Consider the following 27,479-nt stretch of genomic DNA (forward strand, 5'->3'; position numbering starts at 1 on the left):
ACAGGTATTTCGTCAAAAGTTGTTCTCATTAACTGCTAATAGCAGTGTAACCCCAAAAACTCTACCAAAGTTCTTCCAAATCTGGTATTTTCATTGATTGAAAGTTGGGATAAAACAACAACATTTCCACAGAAAAACCCAAATACTGACTAAATTTTGTGTCGTATTGGAGCATCGTAAAACAAACCAAAACAAAAATTATATCAAGCAAATTCGTGTCTTTCTCGTCTGGTGAAGAAACACAAGAAATCAAACTTAGAATGAAGTGAAACACTTTGTAAATATCAGAAACATAACTTTAAATATCACAACCACGTATCGTAAATTTAGCAACATGATAACGTGAGACATTTCATAGAAGTTTAAGGGAAACCACAAAAAAAAGAGAATAGATTCTACTTCCTCTGTGTCAGCACAGATTTTGCCAATCCTCACAGATTCTGTCATGGCGTCTTTGCATTCCCAATCCCACAATGCAATGTACTAAACTTTTCCAAAGCTTGTCTTGAAACGGAGTCAAAAACAATCTTGGGAGTGGCAATTTCAACCTTTAACATTTGTTTGTGAGTGAATTCTCCCCGTCTTTGATTTATGAGGCTGACACTATGTCTTCATTTTGGTTGAAAGAAGCGCTGGGAATGTCGCCGGCAGCTTTAAAACGCTTTAGTTTCACTCCTTTAATGCTTGGCACTCATCGTTAAAGATAATTGCCTGATTCTATAGAGCAGGGATAAGCAAACTGTGGCTCGGGGGCTACATGTGGCCTGATATTGTAAGTACTGTAAAGGCACAAAATGACTCAAAAAATACAATAAATTAAATAAAAAGGACAACAAAAACCAAAGCAATACAAAATTACTCCCAAAAAAACATACAAAATACCAGAAACTAAACAAAGGGAAAATTAAAATACAAAAAGTTTCTCCAACAACTCAAGATGCATATCCAAATACCCAAAAAAAAACCACAAAACAAGGTCAAAAATACAAGAGATGAATTCAAGGATACACTAAAATGACAGAAAAATACACAAAATGTCTACAAAAACACACAAAATAAAATACAAATATATACAATATGACAAAACACAAACAACAGCAGAAATACATGTGCGAAATTAAAGAAATATATACTAAATGACACCAAAAACATAAAAAAAAAATAAACCCAACAGAAATGACAATATTAATGTTGGGAATGGTTAGATTCTACGTGTTGACAATTCCATGTTTGTGGCCCAGCTGTGATCTAAGAATTCAACATTTTGATAAATGCGTCTCCTTGTTTTTCAGCTTGTGTTGGACAGACGGTTTAGTGCATAACCAAGGAAACGAGTGCAGCAAAGCAGAGTGTCTGCTGAGGTTGGCTGCTATAAAAGCCCTCAGCAGTGGATGTTAGGAGGAGACAATCTGTTAGTGCGTTCACCATATGGTAAAGTGTAGTGTGTGTCTTTGTTCCCTCTGTTTTCACTAATAATGAAGCTGTGACAAACTAATCACACTGCTTTAATTGTAACATTTGGAAAGTAAAACTTAGAAGTAAAACTTAGTTAACTCTCTGTGTGAATGTAAAGCAGCTTTTGTTTTTTTTTGTGTTTGCCGCCCACTGACTCACCCGACTCCCGGGTCCTGCCCCGGACCGGCTGGCTCCAGGGTCCCATCCCGATCCCGTTGACCACTTGCACCCGGACGTCGTATTCCGTCCACTCCTCCAGGTCCTCGATGGTGAACTCTCGCTCCAGACGGTCTGGGATGACGTGACTCAGCGCTCGGCCCTGGGAGCCCGCACGGGAGTACTGGACCCTGTAGCCCACCTGTTCTGCGTTCCCGTTGTATTCCCACTCCGGCAAAGGCTGTTAGTGGACAGATGATGAGGAATAATCATGATTAAAAAAAAAAGCAAGTAATTGTAATTTTAAAAATGAGTTGATGATGTTATTGTAATTAATTGCAATTGAGTTTAGATGATTGACTTTGTAATTGTAAATACCATGAAAAATTATAAAAATTGTCAATTATAATTTACAGTTACAGTTCTATATGTACAGTTCTACACATATGTAGTAAACAATTTTTAAAATATGTTTCATATCAAACTTTATCACATTTTACCATTTTAAAAACATTGAAATCAATGGGTATAAGTACCTCAAATAAATAGCACTCAAAGTAAAAGTTAGGGATGTCCCGATACAACTTTTTCACTACCGATATTGCAGCCTTGAGTATTAGCCGATACCGATATCAAACCGATACTATATCAGCATGAATCATACATACTTTTATGACTTGTTTTGTAGTGTGCAATGTTAGAAAAGGTTTGATCGAGTGATGTCACTCAAACAGAGAGCAATAGTCAGCAACAGTAGGGATGAGAGAAGCTGACCCATTTATTATTAACCAATTGGTTACATACATTTTAAACTTCAACATAATATCTACAGTATTATACACAACAATATATATTGGAGATTTTAGATGCAGTCCAATAAAATCCGATATTCGTTTTCTGGCTGATATCAGACCGATATCCGATATCAATATCGAATCAGGACACCCCTAGTAAAAGTTACTAGTTACTTTCACCCTCCATGTTTGTTTTTGGTAATAAATCTTTCCACTGTTCCTTTGCACACAGTAAACATCTCATTCATGCACAGTTGGCACTTAATTTATCTTCCACAGAGGCATCTGTATAAAATAAAAGGTTTGTCAAAATGTACAATTAAAATAAAATAACACCAATGAATTCAATTTTAAATTAAAAACAATTCTCAGGCTCTAAGTTTATGAAGAGACGATGAAATAAAAAGAATAAAATTATCACAAAAAATTATACTTTACTCAATAACAGTTCCCAGTATGTATTTGTATGCAGTTATTATGAAAATAAAGTGCTATTCCAAGCTAAAATGCATTGAGGGGTGAGGTAGTTTAACAAGGTCTGATGTGGTTCACTGACACCTATGACCGGGTGTTTACGTGCTATGCATATATTAGCGCAATTAAATGTTTTTTTCTTTGTTTTTAAATGACAAAAAAATCAATTTGGATCGATACAATACAATAATCATGCAGTGAAATATCGCGATATATCGCCCAATCCATTTTTTCCAGTATCCTAAGTCTTACCATCCAACGCAGCCACAGACTGGTTTCACTGGCAGTCCGCAGGGTGACGTTGGCGGGGGGCATGTCTGGAGGAGACGGGAGGGTCTGGATCTTTCTAGAGGGCTGACTGGGGGGACTGGTGCCCACTATGTTCACCTGACGCATGCGTAACCTAATGTTTGGATTCAAACAGGACACTATTATTATCATTGTAGCATAATTTAAAAAAACACACATCCCTTTAAAAGCAGCGTGCTGGATCAAAAAAAGCCAACAGATGCAATGAAAAAAAGTCAGCGCTTTTTTAACTAATTTAACTTACACCAAAAAACGTGACGTTTCAGGCTGGACGTCCTTCATCAGACATGAATGCAGCATAACCAATTCTGCATTCATGTCTGATGAAGGGCGTCCAACCCAAAACGTCACTATTATTATCGTTGTCGTGTAACACCTGTAAAAAAAAAAAAAAAAAAAAAGACAGCAGAGCTTGTTGCATTCAAATATAATCAAATAAAAATGATGTTATGTGCTCATCAGTTGGTTCTGTGACATCATGGAGCTACAGATCATCTCTGTGAGCTACAAATCTGTTCAACTGTTTATGATCGTATAAAAAAAAGGATAGTGCAGATGCAGATCATATGATTTCCATTGAAACACAAGACGAAGCCCTAGAGAACGGCTGAGAACACAACAACATGCTCACTAATGTTTGTTTGTCACACTTTGCAAATCGACATCGAAGGAAACAACAGCACGGCTGTCTGTAAACGTTGTCACGATGCAAAATGTAATAAAAACTTAATATAAAATCATTTGATTTTAATATTTAGATTTTTTTTTAATCTAATTTATTTGTAAATCAGAAATACTTTATTAATTCCAGGCGTAAATCAATTTGTTACAGAGGCTTGAGAAATATTACAAATGAAAAGAAGAAAGACTAAACAAAGAAAAGAAAGAAACGAAAAAAGAAAATGTACATAATTGAGTAAAAGACTATTATTTAAAAAAAGGAATAAATAGAAGTACACACATAACAGTAGTAAAAATATAATAATAATAATAATAATAATAATAATAATAATAATCATTTTTTTGTTGTTCATTGATTTGGTCTTTTTATTAAACAATATTTGTTTTAAAATATTAAACAAATATAGATTCTATAAAATAGTAAAAACAAAAAAACCCCTAGGCGTTGTATTTAGGTAGATTTAAAGGACACAGAGGAGTCCTCCATACCTGTAGAAGGTGAACGGGTTGAGACCCGGCACCTCCAGGGAGCGAGCCTTGGGTTCATTGAACACCTGATGGACCATCACCCAGTCTTCACTTTCTCCCACCGCCCCCACCTGGAGCCACACACACACACACACACACACACCCACACACACACACGCGCGCACGCACACGCACACGAAGCAAAAGCAAAAATGTCAATTATAATTTAACGCAAACCTGGGGAACCATGTTACAGTTCTATGTACAGTTCATACATAAATACATAAATACTAGTAGACCAAGGAGGAAGGATTATAATTAGTGATGCATCAAAATTCCGGCCACTGAAAATGTTCTACCGAAAATGGCCCAAAAGTCCGAAACAGGATGTTGTGAAGACACAAGCAAAATAATAATAATTTATTTCGATGTTTTGGTTTTATTCTTCTTTTTTTTTTTTCTTTTCTTTTCTTTTCTTTTATTTCAATGAATTTTATTATTTACTTTTTAAGACAGCAATGCATGTTTTGTTATTGCAATTAAATAAATGAATTTATTTTTATGGTATAATTGTGATCATCACCAGCCCCCCCATAGGGAGAATATAAAAATAGAGGGCAGTGTTACACCTATAGGTGAGGGGGAAGGGAACAGGGAAGAGGGAGTCAGGGTAGGAAAATGGAACGGGTGGGGAAGAGTTGACTGTTTTAAGGTGAGCGTGACATGTGATGTTATAGTTGTGTATATTGTGCTTCTTGTGTCGTGTAATCAGTTCAGCCAGTCTGATGACAAGTGTAGAGAAATGTAGGGTGGTGACACAGCACCCAGTATAGAAAGTGTAATGGTGATGGTGGCCGTGGACAGACGGAAGGAGTGAATGGTTATACATAAAACTGGTATTGGTTTTTTCATCTTTTATTTCGTTGCATCCCTAATTATAACCAAATCCAGCTCCCTGATTGGTTGGAATCATTTAGAAAGCCAAAGGAAAGCCTGAATTAGCATTATTAGCATATAAGGCTGACTAGCAGTTCTACTGACATGTTTTGCTTCACTAGTAAAGTCTGTGGAGGTAGATTTGTGACTTTATTATTCAATCAAAATGGTTAGAGGTTACTTCAATCAAAAATTAATATTTTCAACCAAACAAAAAAAGGTGTTTGAAAAAATGTTTGAGACCCAAATCATTTCATTTTAACCTTGTTTTTTCTTTGATTGAAAATGTGTTTTTTGATCGAAGTAAACTTTTTTTTAGATTGAAAAGGTTTTTTTTATTGAAATGTTTTTTTTATTTGAAAAGATTTGTTTTGATTGAAATGAACTATTTCTTGATTGAAAAGGTTGTTTTTTCGATTGAAGTGATTTTATCTTTTATTGAGAATATTTTTTTTTATCATTATTAAATAATAAAGATGCACATCTACCTCCACAGTGAACCATATTTGCATACACATTAAAGCTTGAACATCTATTCCATGTCCTCATTACCTGTGCCTCCACTAACCACCTGGAGATGGACGTTTTCCCGTCATAACCCGGTTTGAACTGCAGGATGACGGAGCGCGGGCCAATGTTGGATATGCCAACGTTTGTAGGCGGACCAGGAAGCTCTGTGAGAGAAAAAAACCAAACAAAGGGCATTCATGCTTTTAAATACACCCAGGTAACTGGAGCGCCCCCCTGTGGCACTGCAGATAATGCAGTGTTTCTAACTTCACTTTGAGCTAAAGCAAATTAGATTTAAAAGATGCTTATATACGCTACACAAGTGGAAACACGGCAATGAATGTCAATGACACTGCAGTAAATTTACACTTGAGCCAAATAAACAATAGAAATGAAAGACAATGTTAAAATAGAGAAATTAAGAGGATAACTTCCTCTTTATCCAGCTTGCGGTTTCCTCAAGAATAAAAATCCATAACCTCTTTCTAAATCACAGGACGGTGTCATAAATCCTTATTGAAAACATTAACATCTAACTGTGGCACATCGAAATATTAAAAAAGATAAAACCACTCCCTTGTGCAGAACGAGCCATTCCGTCTAAATTGTGCCTATTCAGTCCTAATGAAATGCAGATTACATGAGTCATCGCAAAAATGACTACTTCTAAAATTTTTGCATGAATGATTATTGAGGCTGCGTTCAGCTGGGTTATGACAGCACACTCGCAGGCACAGAGGGGTTTTCTTTACACATGCAGAATGGGAGTAATTGCCATTCCGGGGACTATAACTGCTGCACTGAAGCTGGCTGTCAGTAGGACAGCTTGTCATTTCACAGGCTGCACAGATGTACGCTTCCTGGGTGCAGCTACAGCGACTGTAGCATCGTTTCGCTGGTTCATCTGTGGACGGGAGGAAATGTGCTCGCGCTCCATCCCACAAAACTATACTTAAAACTAGAGTTGCAAGAGGGTGGGGAAATTACCAGTAAATTTAAATGGAAACTTAAGCTCTAGAGTTTTGGGAATATTCAAAAATATAAACATTTTCATTAGAATTATTTTTTGGAATTAACCAGATATTGAGAGTCATTTTAAATGAGTGCATAATAGCCAAATATTAATATTAGCATTCATTCGAAAAAATTATAAAATTATGGGAATTTTCAAATATGAAAACTCTCTATGGCAAATTTAAAAAAATTGAAGGTTGGCATTTATTTGTTTGTTTGTTTGTTTGTTTGTCTATTCATTTATTCATTCATTCATTCATTCATTCATTCATTCATTCATTCATTCATTCATTCATTCATCCATTTATTTATCTGTTGTGGCAAAAATATGGAACAAAATAAGGCAAAATGTAGGGAAAAAAGAAACATCATTTATGTATTTATTGGCAAAAGGTAGTTTATTTGGATGAAAAGTGGCAAAAAAATAGTTAAAAATTGACGTGTCGCAAAAAAGGACAAAAAGTGTCAAATTGGACAAAGGAAGTTGCAAAATGTCCAAAGAATATAGGTAAAAAGGGGTTAAAAAGTTTCCTCCTTTTGAGGTTTTAGTAAATTAATTTGATAAACTAAATTGGGAGTCGACGGTTGCCCTACTCTTAGAACACCCTCACTTTAAAAATGGCTGGTTTGAGGTACAAACCTGGAGGAACACCAGAGGAAATGGTGGAGGACGACAGCAGCCCCTGGCCTTTGGAGGTCATCCCTGCCACCTCGATGGTGTAGGTGGTGAGAGCCGTGAGCCCGGTGACCCTGTACTCCAAGGTGACGTTGGGAAGGTAATGGGTCACTCTGGTGTTGGTTCGGTTAAACTCCTCCCATGAAATGCGGTATCCTGAGAAAGTGGCAGAGACATGTTAGTGCAAACGGGCACACACACACACACACACAAAAAAAAGAAAAACCTGACAGCTATTTTACTACAACAGGCCTCTTGGGTTGCAAACTATAAGTCGAGCTCACCGAAATATTAAATTAACTTCATCAAAAATTGAATATAGTAAATTAAATCAGCCTGTGATTACACCTCCCTGCACTCACACAATCTCTGCCTACTCACACACACTCCAGCACTCCCTCTCAACATTAATGCAATTTGCTCCTTGGCCGGCAGCTCTTCTCTTTTGTTTTTTTCTTCTTCGTGTGATTGCGTAAAGCATTGAGAAGCATTTCTGGCCAAATCAGAAATTCCACATGGCACCGCAGCGTTTGTCTCACATTAACGTGTTTGGGTAGAACACATAACAAATAACGTTAAACCATGACCGCAAACATCTTATTCTCACTGGTGTTTATGTCCTGGTGAAACACATTGTATGTCCATCTCTGTGTGGGGTTTTACACTCAATAATCTACATTAAGGACACACAATGTGCATTAATTTAAAAATTATTTAAACAAGTACAAACAATCATTCTTGGTTAGTTATAAAAAATTAGTTTGTTGCCAGTTTTTGTGTTTCTGCTTGTTTGAGATACTGTAGATAAATAAATAAACAAATACATTTTAGCTTTGCATATCGTCTGATCACATTGAGGCACGTTGAAGCTACACGGGGGCTTATCCAGGACCAGAGTTGATTTGATTTTGGAGTTGATTATTTGTGCTTTGTACTCATTTTAGAGAGGATTTTGTTAACTTTGCTGTCAGTTTTTTGTGTTTGTGTTTGTTTAAGATTAATAAATGAAGAAATAGATAAATAACTAACAAACTAACTTAATAAATAAACAATTAAATGTCAGCTTTGCAGATTGTCTGAACACATTAAGGTGTGTTAAAGCAACATGGGGGCTTGTCCAGGACCAGACATTTCACTCCTGGTTCGCCATAAATAAATGGAAGTGTGAATTTGTGCTTCATACTTATTTGGAGAGTTTGAGAGTTTTTGTGTTTGTGGTTGTTTGAAATAAATAAATAAATAAATAAATAAATAAATAAATAAATAAATAAATAAATAAATAAATAAATAAACAAACTAACTAACTAAATATGTAAATAAACAAATACATAAATCTCAGCTTTGTATGATCACATTCAGGCATGTTTAAGCGACAGTGGGGGCTTGTCCAGGACCAGTGTGGATGACCCCTTATTTCAGGTAATGGTGGTTGTTTCCAGACAGCATCATCTTGCTGTCAGTTTATTTCACTCCTGGTTAGCCATAAAGAATTGAATGGCTGAATTTGTGCTTGGAGAGAATTTTGTTGAGTTTGTTGCCAGTTTTTCTGTTTCTGCTTGTTTGAGATAAATAAATAAATACATAAACAGATAATCAAATAACTAAATAAATATTTAACTAAATAAACAAATACATAAATCAATCTCAGCTTTGCAGATTGTCTGATCACATTCAAGTGTGTTAGGGCAACTCGGGGGCTTGTCCAGGACCACAGTGGATGACCCGATTTGAGGTAATGGTGGTTATTTCCAGACAGCATCATCTTGCTGTCAGTTTATTTCACTCCTGGTTAGCCATAAAGAATTGAATGGCTGAATTTGTGCTTGGAGAGAATTTTGTTGAGTTTGTTGCCAGTTATTCTGTTTCTGCTTGTTTGAGATAAATAAATAAATACATAAACAGATAATCAAATAACTAAATAAATATTTAACCAAATAAACAAATACATAAATCAATCTCAGCTTTGCAGATTATCTGATCACATTCAAGTGTGTTAGGGCAACTCGGGGGCTTGTCCAGGACCACAGTGGATGACCCGATTTCAGGTAATGCTGGTTATTTCCAGACAGCATGCAAAGTGGGATTTAGTACAGATCTGTACTAAATCCCACTTTGCATGTTGTGCTTCACCATATGTATTTTTTAAATGTAAGAGCAGTGAAAAGTGTTGTTATCCTGTTACTACGGGGAGTATTTAATGCATTATTCAGGTTTAAACAAATAAGACTTAAGCATCTCTCCGTGTTGGTCTGACTGAGTCAGGCAGAATATTACCGCTGCTGCTGCTGCTGCTGCTGCTGTTACTTCTCTGAGCGATTGGAGTGCAAAATCCCACCTTCAACAAAATGTTTCTCACCTTTCCTGCCAGGCAGCCGGTGTAATTTAAGGCTGAAGTGAAATGTACCTGTGAGGACTCCGTTTTTCTCGCCAGGTTCGCTCCAGCTGACTTTAAGTGAGGTGTCCAGGATCTCAGTGAAACTCAGGTGACCCACGGCCCCGGGCGCTGGACAAGGACAAATGAAAACAATAAGGAGCCGCTCTGCATATAATTGGCAGTCACTGTTGATCAACTGGCTGCTGGACAAAAACCACAAGTGGGGGAATTTAAAATGTGCCCACGACAGGAAAATCAAATGCTGTGCAACTCTGGGAAAAGAGCAGAAACTGAGGTGACCTATATACTGAGCTAAGCAAATAATATGTTAGCGAATGTCGATGATTCAGGCAAAATACGGCGCATACCCTTCCATTAACACGTGGCCTTCTGGCATACCGGGCATTGTCTTGGTGGGCCGTCAACCCAAAGTGGGCCGGTCCCTACCGCTACGTTTTTTTGTTTTTTTTGACGAGTGACTAGAGGCTGGTTGTTAATACGTGGCCAAAAATGGTCCAAAAATGGCAAAAACATGCCAAGAAAAGCGTAAAAACGATTAAAATGGGCCAAAAGCAATCAAGAGTGGCCAAAAAATTGGGACATAAAGAGGAACCAGGTGGTATGTAATGGCAAAGGGTAGCTTAAATTGCCAAAATGTGGCAAACAATAGTCAAAAAGGGTACAAATGTGGAACAAAAGAAGGCAAAATGTAGGGAAAAAGGAAACAAGTGGTGTTTATTGGCAAAAGTTAGCTTATTTGGATGAAAAGTGGACAACATTTAAAAAATAATAATAATAATAGAAAATGTCAGGGTGGAATTTTTATCCCAGTCCACCCATGACGTCGACCAACTAGTTGTGAATGAATAATAGATATTTCCCAGAAAAGGTGCGAGGTTACCGACACACAGGGGAGAGAGAGAGAGTGATAAAAGGAATGGATAAAGTCACTGACTGTCCTCGTGTGTCCGCAGAGCCTTGGGCGGACTGCGGGGGCCGTCTCCAGGCGTGGTGAAGCACAGCGCCGAGGTGTAATACTCTGTGAACTTCTTCAGACCCGTCACGTATCCCACATGGACGCTGTCCTGGAAGTTGGGTCCCACTGTAACCATGGAAACCTCCCCCTCTTTGCCCGGTTCCCATGCTAGCAGCTAAAACAGACACAGGAAGTAAAATTAAATAATGTAACAAGACACAAATCTGACCTTAAGATGTACAGTAAGTCAATATGAAGAATATGTGAACGGGGCAAATTAATTAAAGCCAATCAGCTCCAAATTTGATCTTTAAAATATGAACAAATTACCGGCTCCCAAAGTAAACACACATAATGACTCCAAAGTCACACAAAACGACAGAAAAACACACATTTACCCTAAAAACTCACACAAAGAATACAAATATACACCTGAATAACAGAAGGATATACAAACTAACAACAAAGATGTACAAAACAACAAAAAAAGCTAAAGATTAGCTAAATATCAGCCAGAAAAATCTACATAAAAAATTAATACAATAAGATTGTAAGTATTGTATTCCCAACCCGCGTAAAGTACCATACTTGACCACCAGGGGCCCACACTTTAAGAATTACAACTTTTAGTTGTGAGTGGTCAGTGTCGTGCGTGTTTAAACTGGCTAATAATGCGTTATATATTATATATTATTATTATTATTATTATTGTGGTCATAGAATTTGACAAGTTAGATTTCGTTACAACACTGACATTGCTTCCTTTAAACCGACTTTTTATGTGGATAAAAAAGTTTTACGTCACAATATTTAATAATCATGTCGTTTCGTACATTTTTAATTTTATATTTGGAGTCATTTTGTGAATCTTTATGTAGTTTAATTGTGTTTTTCTTGTTATTTTATTTTAGAATCATTTTGTGTATGGAGTCATTTCATGTGTTTTTGTTGTCATTTTGTGTGATTCTTTTTTGTTGATTTTGGAGCCATTTTCCATTTTGTGTGTTTCTACAAACTATTTGGTGATCTATGAACTACTTTTTTTGTCATTATGTAACCCTTTGCAGTCTATTTATAAATGTAAATTTGTGGTGTCGTGGGCTTTTGTGTTTTGTGCATTTTACTGTTGGGGGCCAAGGGCCACATGTGGACATAGAATGAACATTCTGAAGGCTGTCACTTCACTACTTACCGATTAACACACATTATCGTCGAAGCAGTTTTAAAAAAAAAACTGCAATTTGAAGACAGTCCTTTAGCTTTTAAGCTCTTTTCAAAGTGCAAGTGTGATTTGGCTTACGACACTGAGGTTTGACATGCCGTGCCCCGTCGCTTGGACAAATGGTGCCTGGATTGACCAATTAGTTACTTAGATAATGAGTCCAAGTGCCTCTTCTGTTGGGATGAGTCCAGCTTTGGGAGTGATGGAGCTTCCAGGAAAGTAAAGTGCTGGCAGAACGGACGTCAGACAGATAAATGCCTGATTGTCTGCCACATTTATCTCCTCATTTCTATCTATCACATATATATATATATATATATATATATATATATATATATATATATATATACAGTATTTCTCCCCTGGATTTTTCCTTCTACCATATTCAATAGTCTCTGTCTTTCTTTCTTGTACTGCTTCCTAATTTCCTCCCAGGAGAAAAAGCTGCTGTTTTAAATTCAGCCTGGGTTTGTGCTGTGACCCTCTCACACAGCTGAGCAAGGCTTGTGCAACGCTGTTGGAAAGACACACAATTAAAGGGAGGACGGAGGGAAAACAATGACAAGTCCGAGCAAAGTGTGCAGAGAAATGGGTCCACTCCATAGCCGTGACTTTGTGATTCCCTGCGAGCTATACTACGCTGCTATACGCTGCTTTTCATCCAAAGCGTGAGAGATGAACAGCAGAAAAGCACAAAATAATGAAGGTATTTATCATTACGCGCTCGCAGCTGTACAATAATATTTGAAAGATGGTGTAGGTAAAGAGAGTGACCTCTGACTGAGAAATGAAAGAAAGAAAATCCATTCCTTAGCACATATTGTTCCCCCCCGGGAGGGGGGGGCGGGGTCATTTCCCCTCCTTTTTGCTACATGCGACATTACAAGCTACACACCTTGTACCCTTGGTTGATGCCGTTGATGAACTGGGGGTTGGGGGCTTTCCACGTGAAACGAATGGTGGTGGAGTTGACCGCCTCGGCCTTCACGTTGCTGGGGGCGATGGTCGGCACTGGAATGGATGAGGAAGAGGAAGAGGACGAGGAAGAGGACGTGGAAGAGAGGTGAAGTGAGAGATCTGTGTCTGCATGTGTGTTGATGTCAGTATTGATCGCCCGCTGCACATGTCAGGACAGATGCTGCCATCGCTCTCTGGCTGACACTAACACCTCACACCCACACAAGCTTTGTGGGCTTGTTTGTGACACTTACACCTTTGTGTGGCCCTTACAAAGGAGAACTAACACTAACGCTGTTGGACAATCCCAGCGTTGCACTCAAAACCAAACTACCAGGAAGCAGAATGCACCGAAACCAAATCCATTTTACAACCCATGACAGAGTTAAACCGCTAAAGAGCATTCTGTCTTTCATTTTAGTTTCCTTTTTAAATACATTTAACAGACAAAGAGTCTGAAACTCTTTCAAAAACAAAAAAATCTCACAAATTTGTTCAGCTAAGGTTAATTTATTGCAATGAGAACTGGAAAGCATTTTATCTGATTCTTAACAATTTAATTTGATGTATATTAGTTCATTTTATTGTTTTACTATGTGAATGATTGAATGTTTGAATGAATTATCCCTTTAATAAAGACACTTTGACTTTAAATCACGTGTCAAACCCGAGGCCTGTGGGCCACATCCGGTCCTTTAAATGATTCAATTCAGCCCACATGTGAGAGTAAAAACCACAGAGAAAACAAGAAGCATTGAGCAAAAAATGTTGATACCTAACACAGTCAGTTTTATTCTTAAACCACTGAAAAAACTCAGTTTTTCCAAAAATCTGCAATTTTCCTCAAATTATTATATAAAATTTCCACAAATTCAATACATATACATAACACTTTACTTGAAGCTTTATGAATAAGGCTGACATTAAGCTGTCATTATCTGTCATTTGCATGAATAAGGTGTCATGGAGGCTGTCATTAAGTGTCGTTCGCTAAATTATAACACCTTTGGAGCTATGTTGGCATATTTTGGGTTAGGTGGAAGGAGCTAGTGGGGGTAGGTAGGGTTAAGGTTAGGATTTAGGGCAACGAAGGGTTAAGTAGGGATAGAAATGGGAGTAAGTGTCTGTGAGGATTCTATTTAGGGACCTGGCTGATTATTTATGCTAATGACAGCATAATATCAGCCTTATGTATAAAACTGCAAATGAAATGTTACTAATATTTGTAATACAATCAAATAGATCTAAGTGAACTTCCTGCAGGGGACTGATCTCTGTCACTTATTGGTTGAATATTGTCATTGCATTACTTACTTTACACGTGGAAGTGAAAACTACAGCACATTAATGTTAAATGCAATACATTTCCTGCCTAAAAACTACAGCCTACTTCAGATCCCCTGAATTAAATTCTTGCAAAAAAAAAAAAAAACCCCTTGTATACACTTAAAGCTGCTAAACGTAGGTTAAACACTGATGATTCTCACCTCCCTGATGCGTCCACTCCGTCACCTTATGGCTGAACGTGCCCAGTCCTGCTCCGTTATAAGCAGCCACTTCGATCTCGTAGTTGGTCCATATGATGAGCTCCTCCAGCAGCAGGGTGGTCACATCAGGGCTGCTGATATTCTTGATCTGATAGTCCACAGGAAGCCCAGTGAGTCGGTACCTGAAGGGATTAGAAGGGTTGAGTGTCCTTGCAGCTATGCAGTACACCAGAGTCTCTAGTAGGGGGCGACAAAGCACCAGAAACTACTTCATTAGTGCTGACTGTAGTCTGGAGAACACCTGCTGTTTCATTTGAATGTAATAATAAAATGTTTAGCTAACAGAAAGCCTGGGTAATTACATGTCGGCTGCACTTACAGGGAGTTTTTAGAGTTAGTGCAAATGTTCAGAGTCAAACTACTCATTATAATCATCAGCTTTACTAGTTTTTTTTTTAGTTTTTTTTAAGCACACAGATGACTTTGCAGCAGCGTATGCTTGAACCACTGTTACTTTAAACATGACGAACAAAGGCACAGATGTAGACAGATGGCCTCCAAGAGTATAAATGGATAGATTTGATTTAATTTAATTTAAAATCACATTAGCTGGTGCCACACTGGCCAGTACAGTACAGTAGGCAACACAACACAATGAGACACAATCAGGGTCAGATATATTCAAAATTCACAACACAACACACGGAGACAAAACTATGGAGTACGCATGCATGTAGGGCACCAGGATGATTCCCACTGGGAGTTCAAAGCAGATATTGGACAAAACTGCTTTTATGACTTTTTCTGCTAATTTTAAAGTAGATAAAAAAAAACATAAAAATGGAAAACTGAGTAGAAATGATCACAAATATCACACTGTAAATCTGCCCTGCATAGTTTTACCACTAAAATGATCTAAAATTAGATTTTTTTTCTTTTAATTATTTTGTAAAAATCATTAATGTGATGGTAAACTGTCTTTTGTGCCAAAAGATGGTAGTCACATGACGTTAAAATTTGAGAGTGGCGTTGAAGATGTGTCTCAGAAATGGGAAAGATGTAAATTTTAGGACACATCATCAGGAGTGACCCAAAAAATCAGGGGGTGTTTCGGCCTTTTTTTAACACTAGATGCACTCATCAAAGGTGGCCAGCTACAGGGTGATCAAGCCTGAGCTTAAATATTGGCTGTTACAATCAATACATTAGCCTTACAGAGATTTATCAGGATTTAAGATTCATTGTTTACAGCTGCTGGGGACGATAACTCATAATTTTTTTTAATAATTATGCAGGTATTTCTACTAAAAATGGGACAATTTACACACAAAGGGTGAAACTGTAGCTCGCAAATTTGGTACACACACTTTTATAAACAAAGGCTTTGTTGACAAGTGGTCACATTACTTTATCTTCATAAAGGTTTTGCACATTAAATTGTGGAATTTGGAGGAGGAGGACGGAGATGCGCTTGATGTTTATCAAGTTTCCAATGAAATGACATCATTCTGATTTTGGACGTATTCAGGGTTTTTTCGTGATGTTGTTTTGGCACAACTTTGAATCCTTGAAAATTGAAGAAATGTCACTTTGGCAGAGTTTTTAGGGTCATCGGTAGAAAATGAGAACAACGTTATTTATCGTCCCCGGCTGCTATAACCCGACACCATGTGATGCTGAACCGAGACAAGAGTAATCAAATTACTAAAGACATTGAGCTCTAGAAAACTTTCGTTGACTTCCGATCAACCTGCACGCCTGTGACTAAATGAGAGTTTCTGCAAGATGAACGGGGACTGTACCGGACAGTGTATCCTCGCAGGATGCCGTTCTGGTGGCTTTCTTGAGGGGGCTGCCATTGGATCATGATGGACTGGTTGGTTCGACCGCTGGCGACGACGTTCTGAGGCGGAGCGCTGGGAGGCTCCTCTGGGAGAGAAACCCTGTACAACAGACAGTGAAGGAGGAAGGGTTTGATGACGACCTCAATAATGAAAGAGAAAGTGGAAAAAGGAAACTTCACAGGCCTTTGAGAGATGTGCCGTGCTACTCAAATCATTTATTTCCTGCGTCATTTCACCTGATTATGGCTGCTATTGTCATCTCAACAGTTTTTTTTTTTTTTATCTTTGCGTCAACAAATTCCACAGAAGATTCTTTTCCAGACTCAAGTATGGTAAGTAATTACTGTTACAAAACTCTGCTTTAAGGCCTAACAGTTCTCCTTTAGTAAAGCTGGAGAAAAGTCAGAGAACTGGGGAAATGTCAGCGCAGAGGAGGGGAATTGTGGGAATCTGTCGTTGATCTCACTTCGAACATGAAATCCTGCCTTTAGCTTTCAGACGGTACGAGTAAGAGAACATCAGCGTGTGACACAACATGTGTTGACGTGTCACTGTGCATGTTTGGGTGTTTTTCCAGCTTCCGTCGGGCTTATATACACAGCATCTTCACTGACTCTTGACTAAAGGAATCAGTCAGATCTGTTGTCAAGGAAACAGATCTCCTCACTGTTTACCAACAAGTCCAAAGTTGTGCTGCAAGACGATGTACAGTAGAAAAGACACACGGGCTGCGTCTGAATAGTCCCTCTTCTCTTCTTTCCTATCCACTGTTCCTTAATCTCGTGACGTCACCCACGAGAGTTAGGGAAAGGTCATCGCATTGTTTTGACAATCAGACGCACTTACACTAGGTGACGTAATAATCCGACGGCGGTGAAGGTTAGTGATGTCTGTCGTGGCTGAAAAAACTACAAATTTCCAAAAACGGTCGACTAAAAGCACATTTCTATCATTTCTCCTGTGCCTCTAACCGCTAATATAATCTAATTTATCACAAGATTGAATGTGAATCAAAGGAAAAGAGGCTACAAGGAACAAAAGTGAAACTAAAAGAATGTCACATTGAGAGGTCGCTCACACTCACCTTCCACTCACAAATCAACACTCATCCAAAATAAGTAGGATTTCATTCAATTGTTACATTTATGCAAGATATAGGTCAACATAATGTTGTAGTCATACAAATGTACAACCACACAAAGCATTCCTAGGTGAATGACATATGTTGAATGAAACATAATGTCGACAAAGTGTCTGTTTTATGTTAGTTATTATCTGATAATATTGCTTGCATATCATAAGACATGGGTTTTAGAATATTTAAAGCAGTTCATGGCATCTTATTGCATTGATAATTTATATGATATGCATCCCTTTTTCAGTCTTCGTGAGTTTCCGTGAACACTCGAATGAGCGGGTCCCTTTAAGCATTGTTGCCGCAAGGAAATGTGAGTCAGCATTATCTGGTGTCCTTTGGTAAAGGATGCATCATTGTTTCCTAGGCTAAAGGAGGTTATAAAGGAAGCATTGAGCCTCCTTTCCTCTGCTTTTAGAGAATCCAAACGCTCCTTATCCTTCCCCTTCCGAGGGTTAAGGGAAAGTGGATAGGAAAGAAGATAGGAGGGACTATTCGGACGCACCCATGGTTCCCATAATCAGGAAGTAGTGGCACCGGGAGTGAGGTAGATATGCAAACTTGCTCAAAGGCCAAAGAAAACTGACGTAATGATCCCGACCCGGAATGTCAGAAGTGCGTGTGCGTTAGTCTGGAGCTCACCGGTCCGTCTCCTTACTGAACTGGCCCTTTCCCACATCATTAACGGCACAGAGGCGGAACTGATAGGAGCGAGCAGGGATCAGACCGTTGACCGTCACTGCCGTGGACTCCGGTTCAATGTTGGCCAACAGGATCGCCCAGGGAGCGTCTAGATGAAGAGCAGAGAGAAAAACGATATTTAACATCTGCGTTATCGTTGTAAAGACTGATGCTCTACTTAAAGGTGGAGGATTTCAGATTTCATACGTGGAGAGTAGATAGTTTTTCCTCCTGGTCGGTAAATTGAAATCTAAACAGAATAGTAACAAAGGAACAACATGCTTTTCATCTACTTCGAACAATATTCACACAGAATAATTCCTTGAAACTTGCGTTTGATACTGATCTTTGAGCAATATTTCTGCTTTAACCTATGTATTATTTGTTGTTTTCTACTCCTATTTTATCTATTTGTCAATGCATTCCTTCTTATGTGACTGTATTTTTGTTACATATCTTCTGTCACTTGGCCGGGTCGTCATTGGAAACAAGAATTGGTTCTCAATGATTTCCCTGGTTAAAAAAAGGTTAAAAAACCAAAAAAAGATTTAAGTTTGATGTCAGTTTGAACGTCACAGGTAACCCTAGTCTTTGACATCTCATCAAAGACTGCTTTGATTTCGCTGCCGTTTCTTGTGGCCTTTCATGTTTGAAAGCCATCAGCTCAAGGGCGACATAGATTGAACATTCCAGCACTCACTGTTCTCAGAAACCTCCAGGATGTAGCGTATGAGCGGACTGTTGCCATCGAAGGGCTTGGCCCAGGCCAGCTCGATGGCCCTCCTCTCAGACCTGCTCAGCAGAGCGACGGGGTTCTCAGGGGAGTGAGGCAGCTGCCTGTAACAAACAACGATACACAATCAGCTCAATGAAACACAATGAGACCAGATGAGTTAGCAGATAACTTTTTAAACACTTGTCCAGAGGCTCAACAGTAATCTGATCAAGCTTTAATTACCTGATCGACAAACAAAATGTGTCAAGACTATGAACTATGACGGCTTTATTCTATAATCCTGGCCTCGTTTGGGTTAAATAAATCTAGGTCTAAAATATAACAAACATGTCATATAATGAAATATTTAATGTTTTCAAACCATTTACAGCAGAGATGGGGGAATTTTATCAACATTCATGTCAGCATGAGAAAAATGACCAATCTGAGCATCAACACAAGAAACAAAAGGCATGTGTCAGTTTTTGAAGTCATTTTGTGTTTTTGAAGTCATTTTGTGTGTAATTTGCTTATCATTTTGTGTATTTTAGTCTCATGATCATTTTGTGGATATTTCGAAGCATTTTTTTGTCATTTTGTGTGATTTTGTTATCGTTTTGTTGGTTCTTAGTCATTTTGTGTATTTTTTCTTGTCATTGTGTGTGATTTTGTTATCATTTTGCCTATTTTGGTTGTAATTTTGTGTCATGTTATCATTTTGTGTGTATTTTGAGTCATTTTGCACATTTTTTCAGTTATTTTGTGATTTTTTTTTAATGTCAATGTCTGCGATTTTCTTATCGTTTTGTGTATTTTGGTTGACATTGTGTCTCATGTTATCATTTTGTGGGCATTTCGAGGCATTGTTTTTGTCATTTTGAGTGATTTTGTTATCGTTTTGTTGGTTCTTAGTCATTTTGTGTATTTTTTGTTGTCATTGTGTCTGATTTTGTTATCATTTTACCTATTTTGGTTGTAATTTTGTGTCATGTTATCATTTTGTGTCATGTTATCATTTTGTGTCATGTTATCATTTTGTGTCATGTTATCATTTTGTGTCATGTTATCATTTTGTGGGCATTTCGAGGCATTTTTTTTTGTCATTTTGAGTGATTTTGTTATCGTTTTGTCGGTTCTTAGTCATTTTGTGTATTTCTTCTTGTCATTGTGTCTGATTTTGTTCTCATTTTACCTATTTTGGTTGTCATTTTGAGTAATTTGGTTGTCATTTTATGTCATGTTATCATTTTGTGGGTATTTTGAGTCATTTTGTGTGATGTTATTGTTTTGTTGGTTTTTAGAGTCAGTTTGTGTATTTTTGTTGTCATTTTGCATATTTCTATGACCATTTTGTGTATTTTGTTGCCTTTTTGTGCGTATTTGAAGTCGTTTTTTTAGTGTTAGTTTTGGGGGTCGTAAAAAAGTGAATCGAGGGCCACCACTTTCTAATGTCACGTCAACATACAGTACGTGATAAGCAGGTATAAAGGCTGGTTTTCTTTACACAGCTTCCACTGCCATTAGATCGTCGTTAATCCACAGAGCTGCATTCAGATTAGGCTGATCCCAAATGAATTCACTTGGATTTCTAAATCTGGATTATTTGGATCAAACTGATCGAAGGGTTAGATAGAAGATGGTTATCGGAGAGGAAAGGGAGGAGATGAAGGACACGCACACAGGAAAGAAGACACTGACACACAATGACACGAATAAATGAGGCTTAAGCAGGCCATCATTAAATCTGTGAGCCGTGACGTTAGATAACCAGGCCAAGATTGATAGATAGACTTTCTAACAACAGACACTCGGTCAGAAGTCAACCAGAAGACAAGGTTACCACGACAACAAGAATGAGTCTGTCACTTCAACCCAGCAGTTGTCAAACTTTTTTGGCTCAAGTCCCCCCTTTCTCTAACTTTTGAATCCAAGTACCTCCTTTGTCCCGCTACACATTTTACTCAGAATACTATGAAAAAACAACTATAAAGCATAATGATGGAATAAAAGAGTGATAACACACATTTTAAAGAAACTCATTTATGGTCATCTCCCTCATGATGTGCATTAGACCAAGACTGATTCTTGATTTTTTAGTTCACCTTCTATCAAGATAATTTCTGTCATCATTTTGTGTATTTTATGTGTCATTTTGTGAGTTTTTGTGTGTTGCTGGTATTATTTAAATTATTCTCTCTTGGTGTGTGTGTTTTTGGTGTCGTTTTGTATCTTTTCTTTGCAGTGATCTTGTGTATTTTTCTCTCATTTATTGTGTGTCTTTGTTGTTGTTTTGTGTATCGCTGGTAATGGTAAGTATTTTTCTCTCTTACTGCGTGTGTTTTTTTTGTGTTTTTTTATGTATTTTGTTGTGGTTTGTTTTTTCTTTTTTATTATTCAGTATACTTTTCTCTTATTTTGTGTGTTTTTGTTGTCGTTTTGTGAGTTGCTGGTCATATTTAGTATAATTATCAATTTTAACTTAAAAAAACACATTATAAAACACCATATTTTTAAAGCTTTTAGTTGTTAATTTTCCTCTCTCTCTCTCTTTCTCTCTCTAGCACCCCCTGTAGTGTGATATTTGAGAAACACTGCTTTAACCAACTCAAAGTTAGATGTCACATTCCTATTTAATTTAGCAGCTGTCCGCTGCGAGCAAAACAACAACAACAGGAGAAGTACAACAGCAGCACGGCTACCAAGAAAATCAGGGGAGAAAAACAACCCTGAAGTATTCCTGTGCAAGTGTGTGTGTGTGTGTGTGTGTGTGTAGTGACGCGGAGCGAGATCTCACAGGGCCTGAAGAGTGTCAGGTGAGAATGAGGACGACGAAGGTGAGGAAGAACAGGCTTCATTTAAGTGGAAATGAGTCAGACGTGCAAGAACAGGCAGAACAGCAGTGTGCGAGTGTGCACTCCGATGGTTTTTTTCTTCTTCTACTACTACTACTACGTCTTCTGGAGAACATGTTCCTTCCCGTGTCTTCCCACGGGAGGGAATAAAAGAACAAGAGTGTGAAGAAAAGGCCTTACCTGACACGGAGGTGAGCGCTACGGGAGTCGTTGCCTCCGACCGAGGTGACTCTGCAAGAGTACGTCCCGATGTCGCCCGACCACGTCTGGGAGATGTGGAGGGTGCCGTCCACGTCCAGGCGCATTCGGGGAATGGACTGAACATTGATCACAGAGCCCTCCTTTTCCCAAACATGCCTGGAACCAAAAAGAAGAAGAGTTTAGGTACATAACCTTTTCAACCCCCGACCCCCAAAATAAAGGGTTGAACACAGACATGAACATTGAAGAACAGTCATGTGGAGAAAGGTCCATCTATAAGGGGGAGTAAAGGGGAGAGATTTTTGGGGACCATCCATAAAATCAGCAAAATGATGATTCATTGTTCTATGAATCTGTGATAACCACATTTATTTATTCATCTGAATAATATCCACTGTTATCCAGGAACGTTTATTATTATTTGGGTCATATATACTCATATTAAAGATGTAAATCCTTCTTTTAATCAGAAATAAAATGGGTTAAAAGTGTTCAAAATTGGTGGAAAAGGAGTTGAAATGGGTTTTTAAAAACCACAGAAATTGGGTAAAAGTTCCAAATTAGAGTGACCAAAAACGGACAGAAAAAGTGGTAAAAAGGGTTAAAAGTGTCAATATCTTAAAAGTGGCAGAAATGGGTCGGGCTAATGTAATTTCCAAATTTAGTTTAAACTGGTATATAATGGGTGTGTCAATTTGTGGTTAAATTGGCAAAAATAAGCATGAAATGTGGTGAAAAGAGGTTAAAAGTGACAATAATGGGTCAACAAACAAGTGGTGTAAAGGGTTTATAAGTGCCAAAAATGTCTTGAAAGTAATGCAAATGTAGAGAAAATAATTGGAATTTGATTAGGTAGCAGAAATTGTAGTAATGTAGCAAAAATGCATTCAAAAGAGCACAAATATGGCAAGAAAAAGTGATGAAAAAAGGTTAAAATATGGCAAAGTTTGGTGTAGTTGCAGAAAAAGGGTAAAAAATAAGCCAAAAATGGGCTCAAGTTGTAAAAAAAAAAATACTGGTAGTGTCTTAAAGGCATCTGAGTTCCTTTTAAACACAAGCGTATTCAAGCAAAAATACTAAATTTAATAAGATGTCAGGCTAGGATTAAAACATAGTTACGGATAAGGATGATATTACTGTTACAAGTTCACAAGCATTGTGATTTCAGAGAAGATCCTGTGAATTTCATTACACAAAGTTTTATAAAAGGTTTAACAGAAATTGAACTTTTGCAGGCGTGATGGAGACAATGTGAGACGTCGCAGACAAACTATTCACACATTCTTTGGACTAAATTGAAAACCTTCTGGGAGTAAGAACGCTCAGTTCTCTGTGAAATTTTGGGTTAAGAGATTCCGTGTCACACACTGTATTTGGGACACTTAAATCAGTATGTATGCGTCATAGTCCGACACCTGACCAGAATACTTGTTATCGCAGCCAAAAAAAAAAAAAGCTAAAATGGAAAAACGATAAAAACTGAGGCGCTCGTTGACAAAATGAGGAAAGAAGAGCACACATTCCTTAAAGACTCAAAAAATGTCTCATATCTGTAAATAAAAGATGAGAATTTGCTAAAAAACATACATACATTCATTATTTTACATTCCAATAATCTGTGGGCGATGTATCGACTCGGTTCACACTCATAAGTAAATTTGCTGGGATATCTCAAGAAAAATGGGCAACTGGTGGCCTGGGGCCCACACGCGGCCCACGGTTTAATTTTGTGGGCCCCCAAAATTAAACATCCAAAATGTCACCAAAAACACTTCAAATGACAACAAAATACACAAAAACATACACAGAAATAACAAATTAATATGCAAAAACGCAACAAAAATCATCAAAATCGACTGCAAAAAACACACACAATGAGTCCAAAAAGACACAAAATGACATTAAAAGCAAATAGAAATGGGTAAATAACTAAAAACAGCATACCAAATGGCATAAAACAAAAACACAACAGAAAAACAAATGATTAAAACAAAAACACACAAAAAAGTAAAACAGAAACACACAAAATGAGCAATAAAAATGCAAAATGACAGTAAAAAAACATAAAATTACAACTGAAACAGACAAAATGACAACAGAATGATTACAAAAGCACACAAAATGATTAAAAAAAAACATAAAATGAGAGAAAAACACAAAATGACAGTAAAACACACACAACATGGCAATAGAAAAACCCATGAAATGAGTAAAAATAATTAAAATGATTTAATTAATGTGTAGATTGGTTTGATACCCGCTGTGATACATTTCTCCTCTAGATTCTCAGCTGATGTTGACAAAAACAATGTTAGCTCAATGGAAACATTTGTTGCTTCTTCAGTTCCAACAACATTGCTGTTACTATCAGAGCCCTTACATGTAATATTCTGTTTCCCGTCAGTGGAACATCAACAACAATATAAGTAAGCTTCTGTTTGCCCTTTCTGCTAGCAAAGCTACGGCTAAGCCAAGGATTCGCTCGTCATTTGTTCAACTACAAACAAGAAGGAACATGTTATTAGCGAAGTATTTCATCTCCCTCTCCTCCGCCTTTTCAAACAGCGCCCGACGCTGCCCTGCATGCATATTACAGCAGCTGATAGCTGCATATCAAACAGCCGCTACACATCCATCACAACGCCACAGCTCAATCGCAGCTTTTCTCCACGGAGTAGAAAGACACAGAGTGATCTATTGATGGGCTGTGATGTCGGCACCGAGTTTGTAGTTCAAAACGTTTTCCGTGTTTTTGGGGTGGAACGTCGCATGTATTTGGATGGAGTTGTAACGGAGTTGTTTGCGCTTATGTGTAACGACACACATGAAGGTTAGCGGCTGATAACGCTCTTTCAGAGAAACGCACAAAGGTCAAACATCAATGACGATCGCTCTGCGTTTACAGCTTTAGGAAAAATTAACCCTAGTTTGACGTCAGCAGATGGTTTACATTGAACGTTATTAAAACATCACATTATACAGTAGGTCTAAGAGGCTACAACAACACATTTAGCTTAAAAACTGATATTTAAATCAGCTGGATTTGCAGTTTTAAGAAATACATCATCCCTGAAAAGTAGCTCAAGGAACCTTTCCATTTAAAAATAATAAAAATGATAAAACAAAATAAATAAATGAATAAATGAATAATACAAAACAATAAAAAGATAAATAAAACATATAAATATTAAAATATTAAAAAAGATCTATATAATAAATAACAACATAAAAAATTAAAAAAAAATAGATATAAATACATATACAGTAAAATATTGGAAATAAAAGTTGTATTTTGAGCATTGAAAAAAATAAGTTAAATAAATAATACAAAAAAAGATAAATAATAAAATGCAAATAAATAAAAAAACATATATAATAAGGAAAAAAAATTAAATGTAAAAAGAAACAAAAAATAGGTATAAATATATATCCAGTAAAAGATTAGAAATAAAAGTTTCCAATTTACAATCATGACTGACTACTGCATAAAGAAATTAAACGCCTTCAAAATAAAAGTTGTTCACGTTTACTTGAAAATGCATTGATGTGATTTTTTCTTTTTTTGCTGTAAATATGTTTGAAACATTGACATCTAACCCAACAACCGGTTTGAGGACCGAGCACGAACCACTTGGTTTCAGGTCATAACAATAGGATGAATTTATAAACAAATAGTGTTTTATTCACATTGTGTTCCAGGTATCACATGTTCTGCTGGTGTTAAGGTTTTCCTTTTACCTGATGGTTACACTGGGGTCGTGTGTGACTCCACAGGTCATGATGGCTTTAGTTCCTTTGATGACACTCTGGTCCTGAGGGGGGGTGGTGATACGAGTGCGGGCTGGGAAGAAACAAAAATAAAACAAAAAAACAGAAGATGAACGCTTTCAGCTCAGAACAATAACTTTGTATTAAGGAATATGTGTAAACGTACATATAGAAGTCATTTCTGTTTAAATGAAATAGTGTGCTTAAGTTCTGAGTTTGAGAAACTGTCACAAAAATAAATGTCCTCGCATTGGTTTTGTGAATTTTTCACATTTTGCATCCGCTTCATGAATCTTTAACTCCACTTACCCCAGACAATGAGATCAGCAGCGGCTTCGTCGATGCCCCTGGAGTTGCTGGCCATGCACGTGTAAGTGCCTGCGTCAGAGATGTGTGACGGAGAGATGAGCAAACTGCCTGATTCCAGGAGGGTGAAGCGGGGCAGCTGGACCGAACCACTGGCCAGGACTCGCTCGCCTTAAAAATGGAAAAGATCGATGAGAAAAACTCAATATATTTATTTAGGAACGTAAAAAAAAAAGGCTTTTGTAATCTTTTGCTTAAAATAAAAGCACCTAAAACCCCTCATGATTTATATAAACAGTCGGTGCACAATGAATGGGATACTTAAACTACACCATGTGTCAAACTCAAGGCCCAGGGGCCAAATTTGGCCGTTTAAGCATCCAATGTGGTACGAAGGAGAAAGTAAATGACAGAAAAGAATATATTTGCCTCTCTAAATACACAAAATTAATGAAATTCCATAATATTTTCAGGACTCACAGTTTTCACTCACTTTATATCACATTATGGCAGTTATTTTTAATCTCAAATAGGTGAGAAAAAAAAGATTTTTCCAAAATCCTGAAGTTTTACTCAAATTATTTCCTAAAATCTCCCTAAATTGAAAATAATTTGGTTACATGTACAGTATACATGGAAGTGCAAACTAGGGCTACATTCATGTTGAAATTTATCGTTTGATGAGCTAATAAGTAAGCATAGCTAACAACCACCCTGCTTTTACTCAAAGTACCAGTACCAGAATGAAATTTAAACTTTACCAAAGACCGGTTAAAGCTGCAGTATGTACGATTTGTTGACTCATTTTGTCAAATTTTGACACAAGGTCAGATTTGTCACTAGTCTCTACTGAGCAAAAATTGCTAACAGCTCCACAGTTGTGAGGATGCCAGTAAAAGACGATAGGCTTGGAAATAGGGAGGGGTGGAGGGAGTGTGGTTGTTTCTATACAAGTCTCACAATTTTCATACTGCAGCTTTAAGTAAAAAAACAAAAAGAAAAGCCATTTAAAATCTAAAATTGTGAGATTTTGGTTCGTCCTAATTCGCTAGTTCCCTAACATTGTAAAAGGACACAGGCAAAGATTCCCTGAGCTTTCAATCTAAGCGAGTGAAAGTAATCCAATAGTGCTGGATTACTAAAGCCTCTGCAAACGTCGTTCCCTGCGTGTGTTCCCGTCAGCAGAACAGACTAATCCTGGGCTAAAGTGTGTGTTTGTGGATGTCAGTGACAAAGACCTTTCTGCCAGGTGATCGCTGGCCTTGGAGCTCCAGAGGTTTCACAGTGGAGGATGACGGACATGCCGTCGATCACGGTGCTGTCGGACGGTCCGGCCGTGATGTTCGGTGCGATGCCTGCACACACGCACGCACGCACGCACACACAGAACAGTGTTTTATACGGTTATGGGAAGGTAAAAGGCATGGTTAGGTAATCTACATTTTTACATTACAATTCCGTCTTCAATTATCCATGTTCAATTAAAAC

The 27,479-nt window shown here is 37.6% G+C and overlaps 1 protein-coding gene across 5 annotated transcripts in view; it reads right to left on the minus strand.

The window, feature by feature from the left end:
- Positions 1–27,479, minus strand: part of sdk2b (sidekick cell adhesion molecule 2b) — a 339,250-nt gene that overhangs the window by 33,004 nt on the left and 278,767 nt on the right. For all 5 annotated transcript variants that reach the window (XM_028476014.1, XM_028476012.1, XM_028476013.1 and 2 more), the window contains 16 exons: positions 27,230–27,346; positions 25,995–26,162; positions 25,656–25,758; positions 21,897–22,073; positions 18,850–18,986; positions 18,111–18,258; positions 16,292–16,432; positions 14,490–14,671; positions 12,941–13,056; positions 10,803–10,998; positions 9,878–9,976; positions 7,438–7,629; positions 5,826–5,947; positions 4,359–4,468; positions 3,132–3,282; positions 1,615–1,852 (listed from right to left, as the gene is read on the minus strand). In XM_028476014.1, the coding sequence (XP_028331815.1) occupies positions 1,615–1,852; positions 3,132–3,282; positions 4,359–4,468; positions 5,826–5,947; positions 7,438–7,629; positions 9,878–9,976; positions 10,803–10,998; positions 12,941–13,056; positions 14,490–14,671; positions 16,292–16,432; positions 18,111–18,258; positions 18,850–18,986; positions 21,897–22,073; positions 25,656–25,758; positions 25,995–26,162; positions 27,230–27,346 (2,397 nt within the window). The remainder of the gene's footprint in view (positions 1–1,614; positions 1,853–3,131; positions 3,283–4,358; positions 4,469–5,825; positions 5,948–7,437; positions 7,630–9,877; positions 9,977–10,802; positions 10,999–12,940; positions 13,057–14,489; positions 14,672–16,291; positions 16,433–18,110; positions 18,259–18,849; positions 18,987–21,896; positions 22,074–25,655; positions 25,759–25,994; positions 26,163–27,229; positions 27,347–27,479) is intronic.

The sequence above is a fragment of the Gouania willdenowi genome, chromosome 19 (assembly GCF_900634775.1).
Source record: "Gouania willdenowi chromosome 19, fGouWil2.1, whole genome shotgun sequence".
NCBI classification, from domain to species: domain Eukaryota; kingdom Metazoa; phylum Chordata; class Actinopteri; order Blenniiformes; family Gobiesocidae; genus Gouania; species Gouania willdenowi.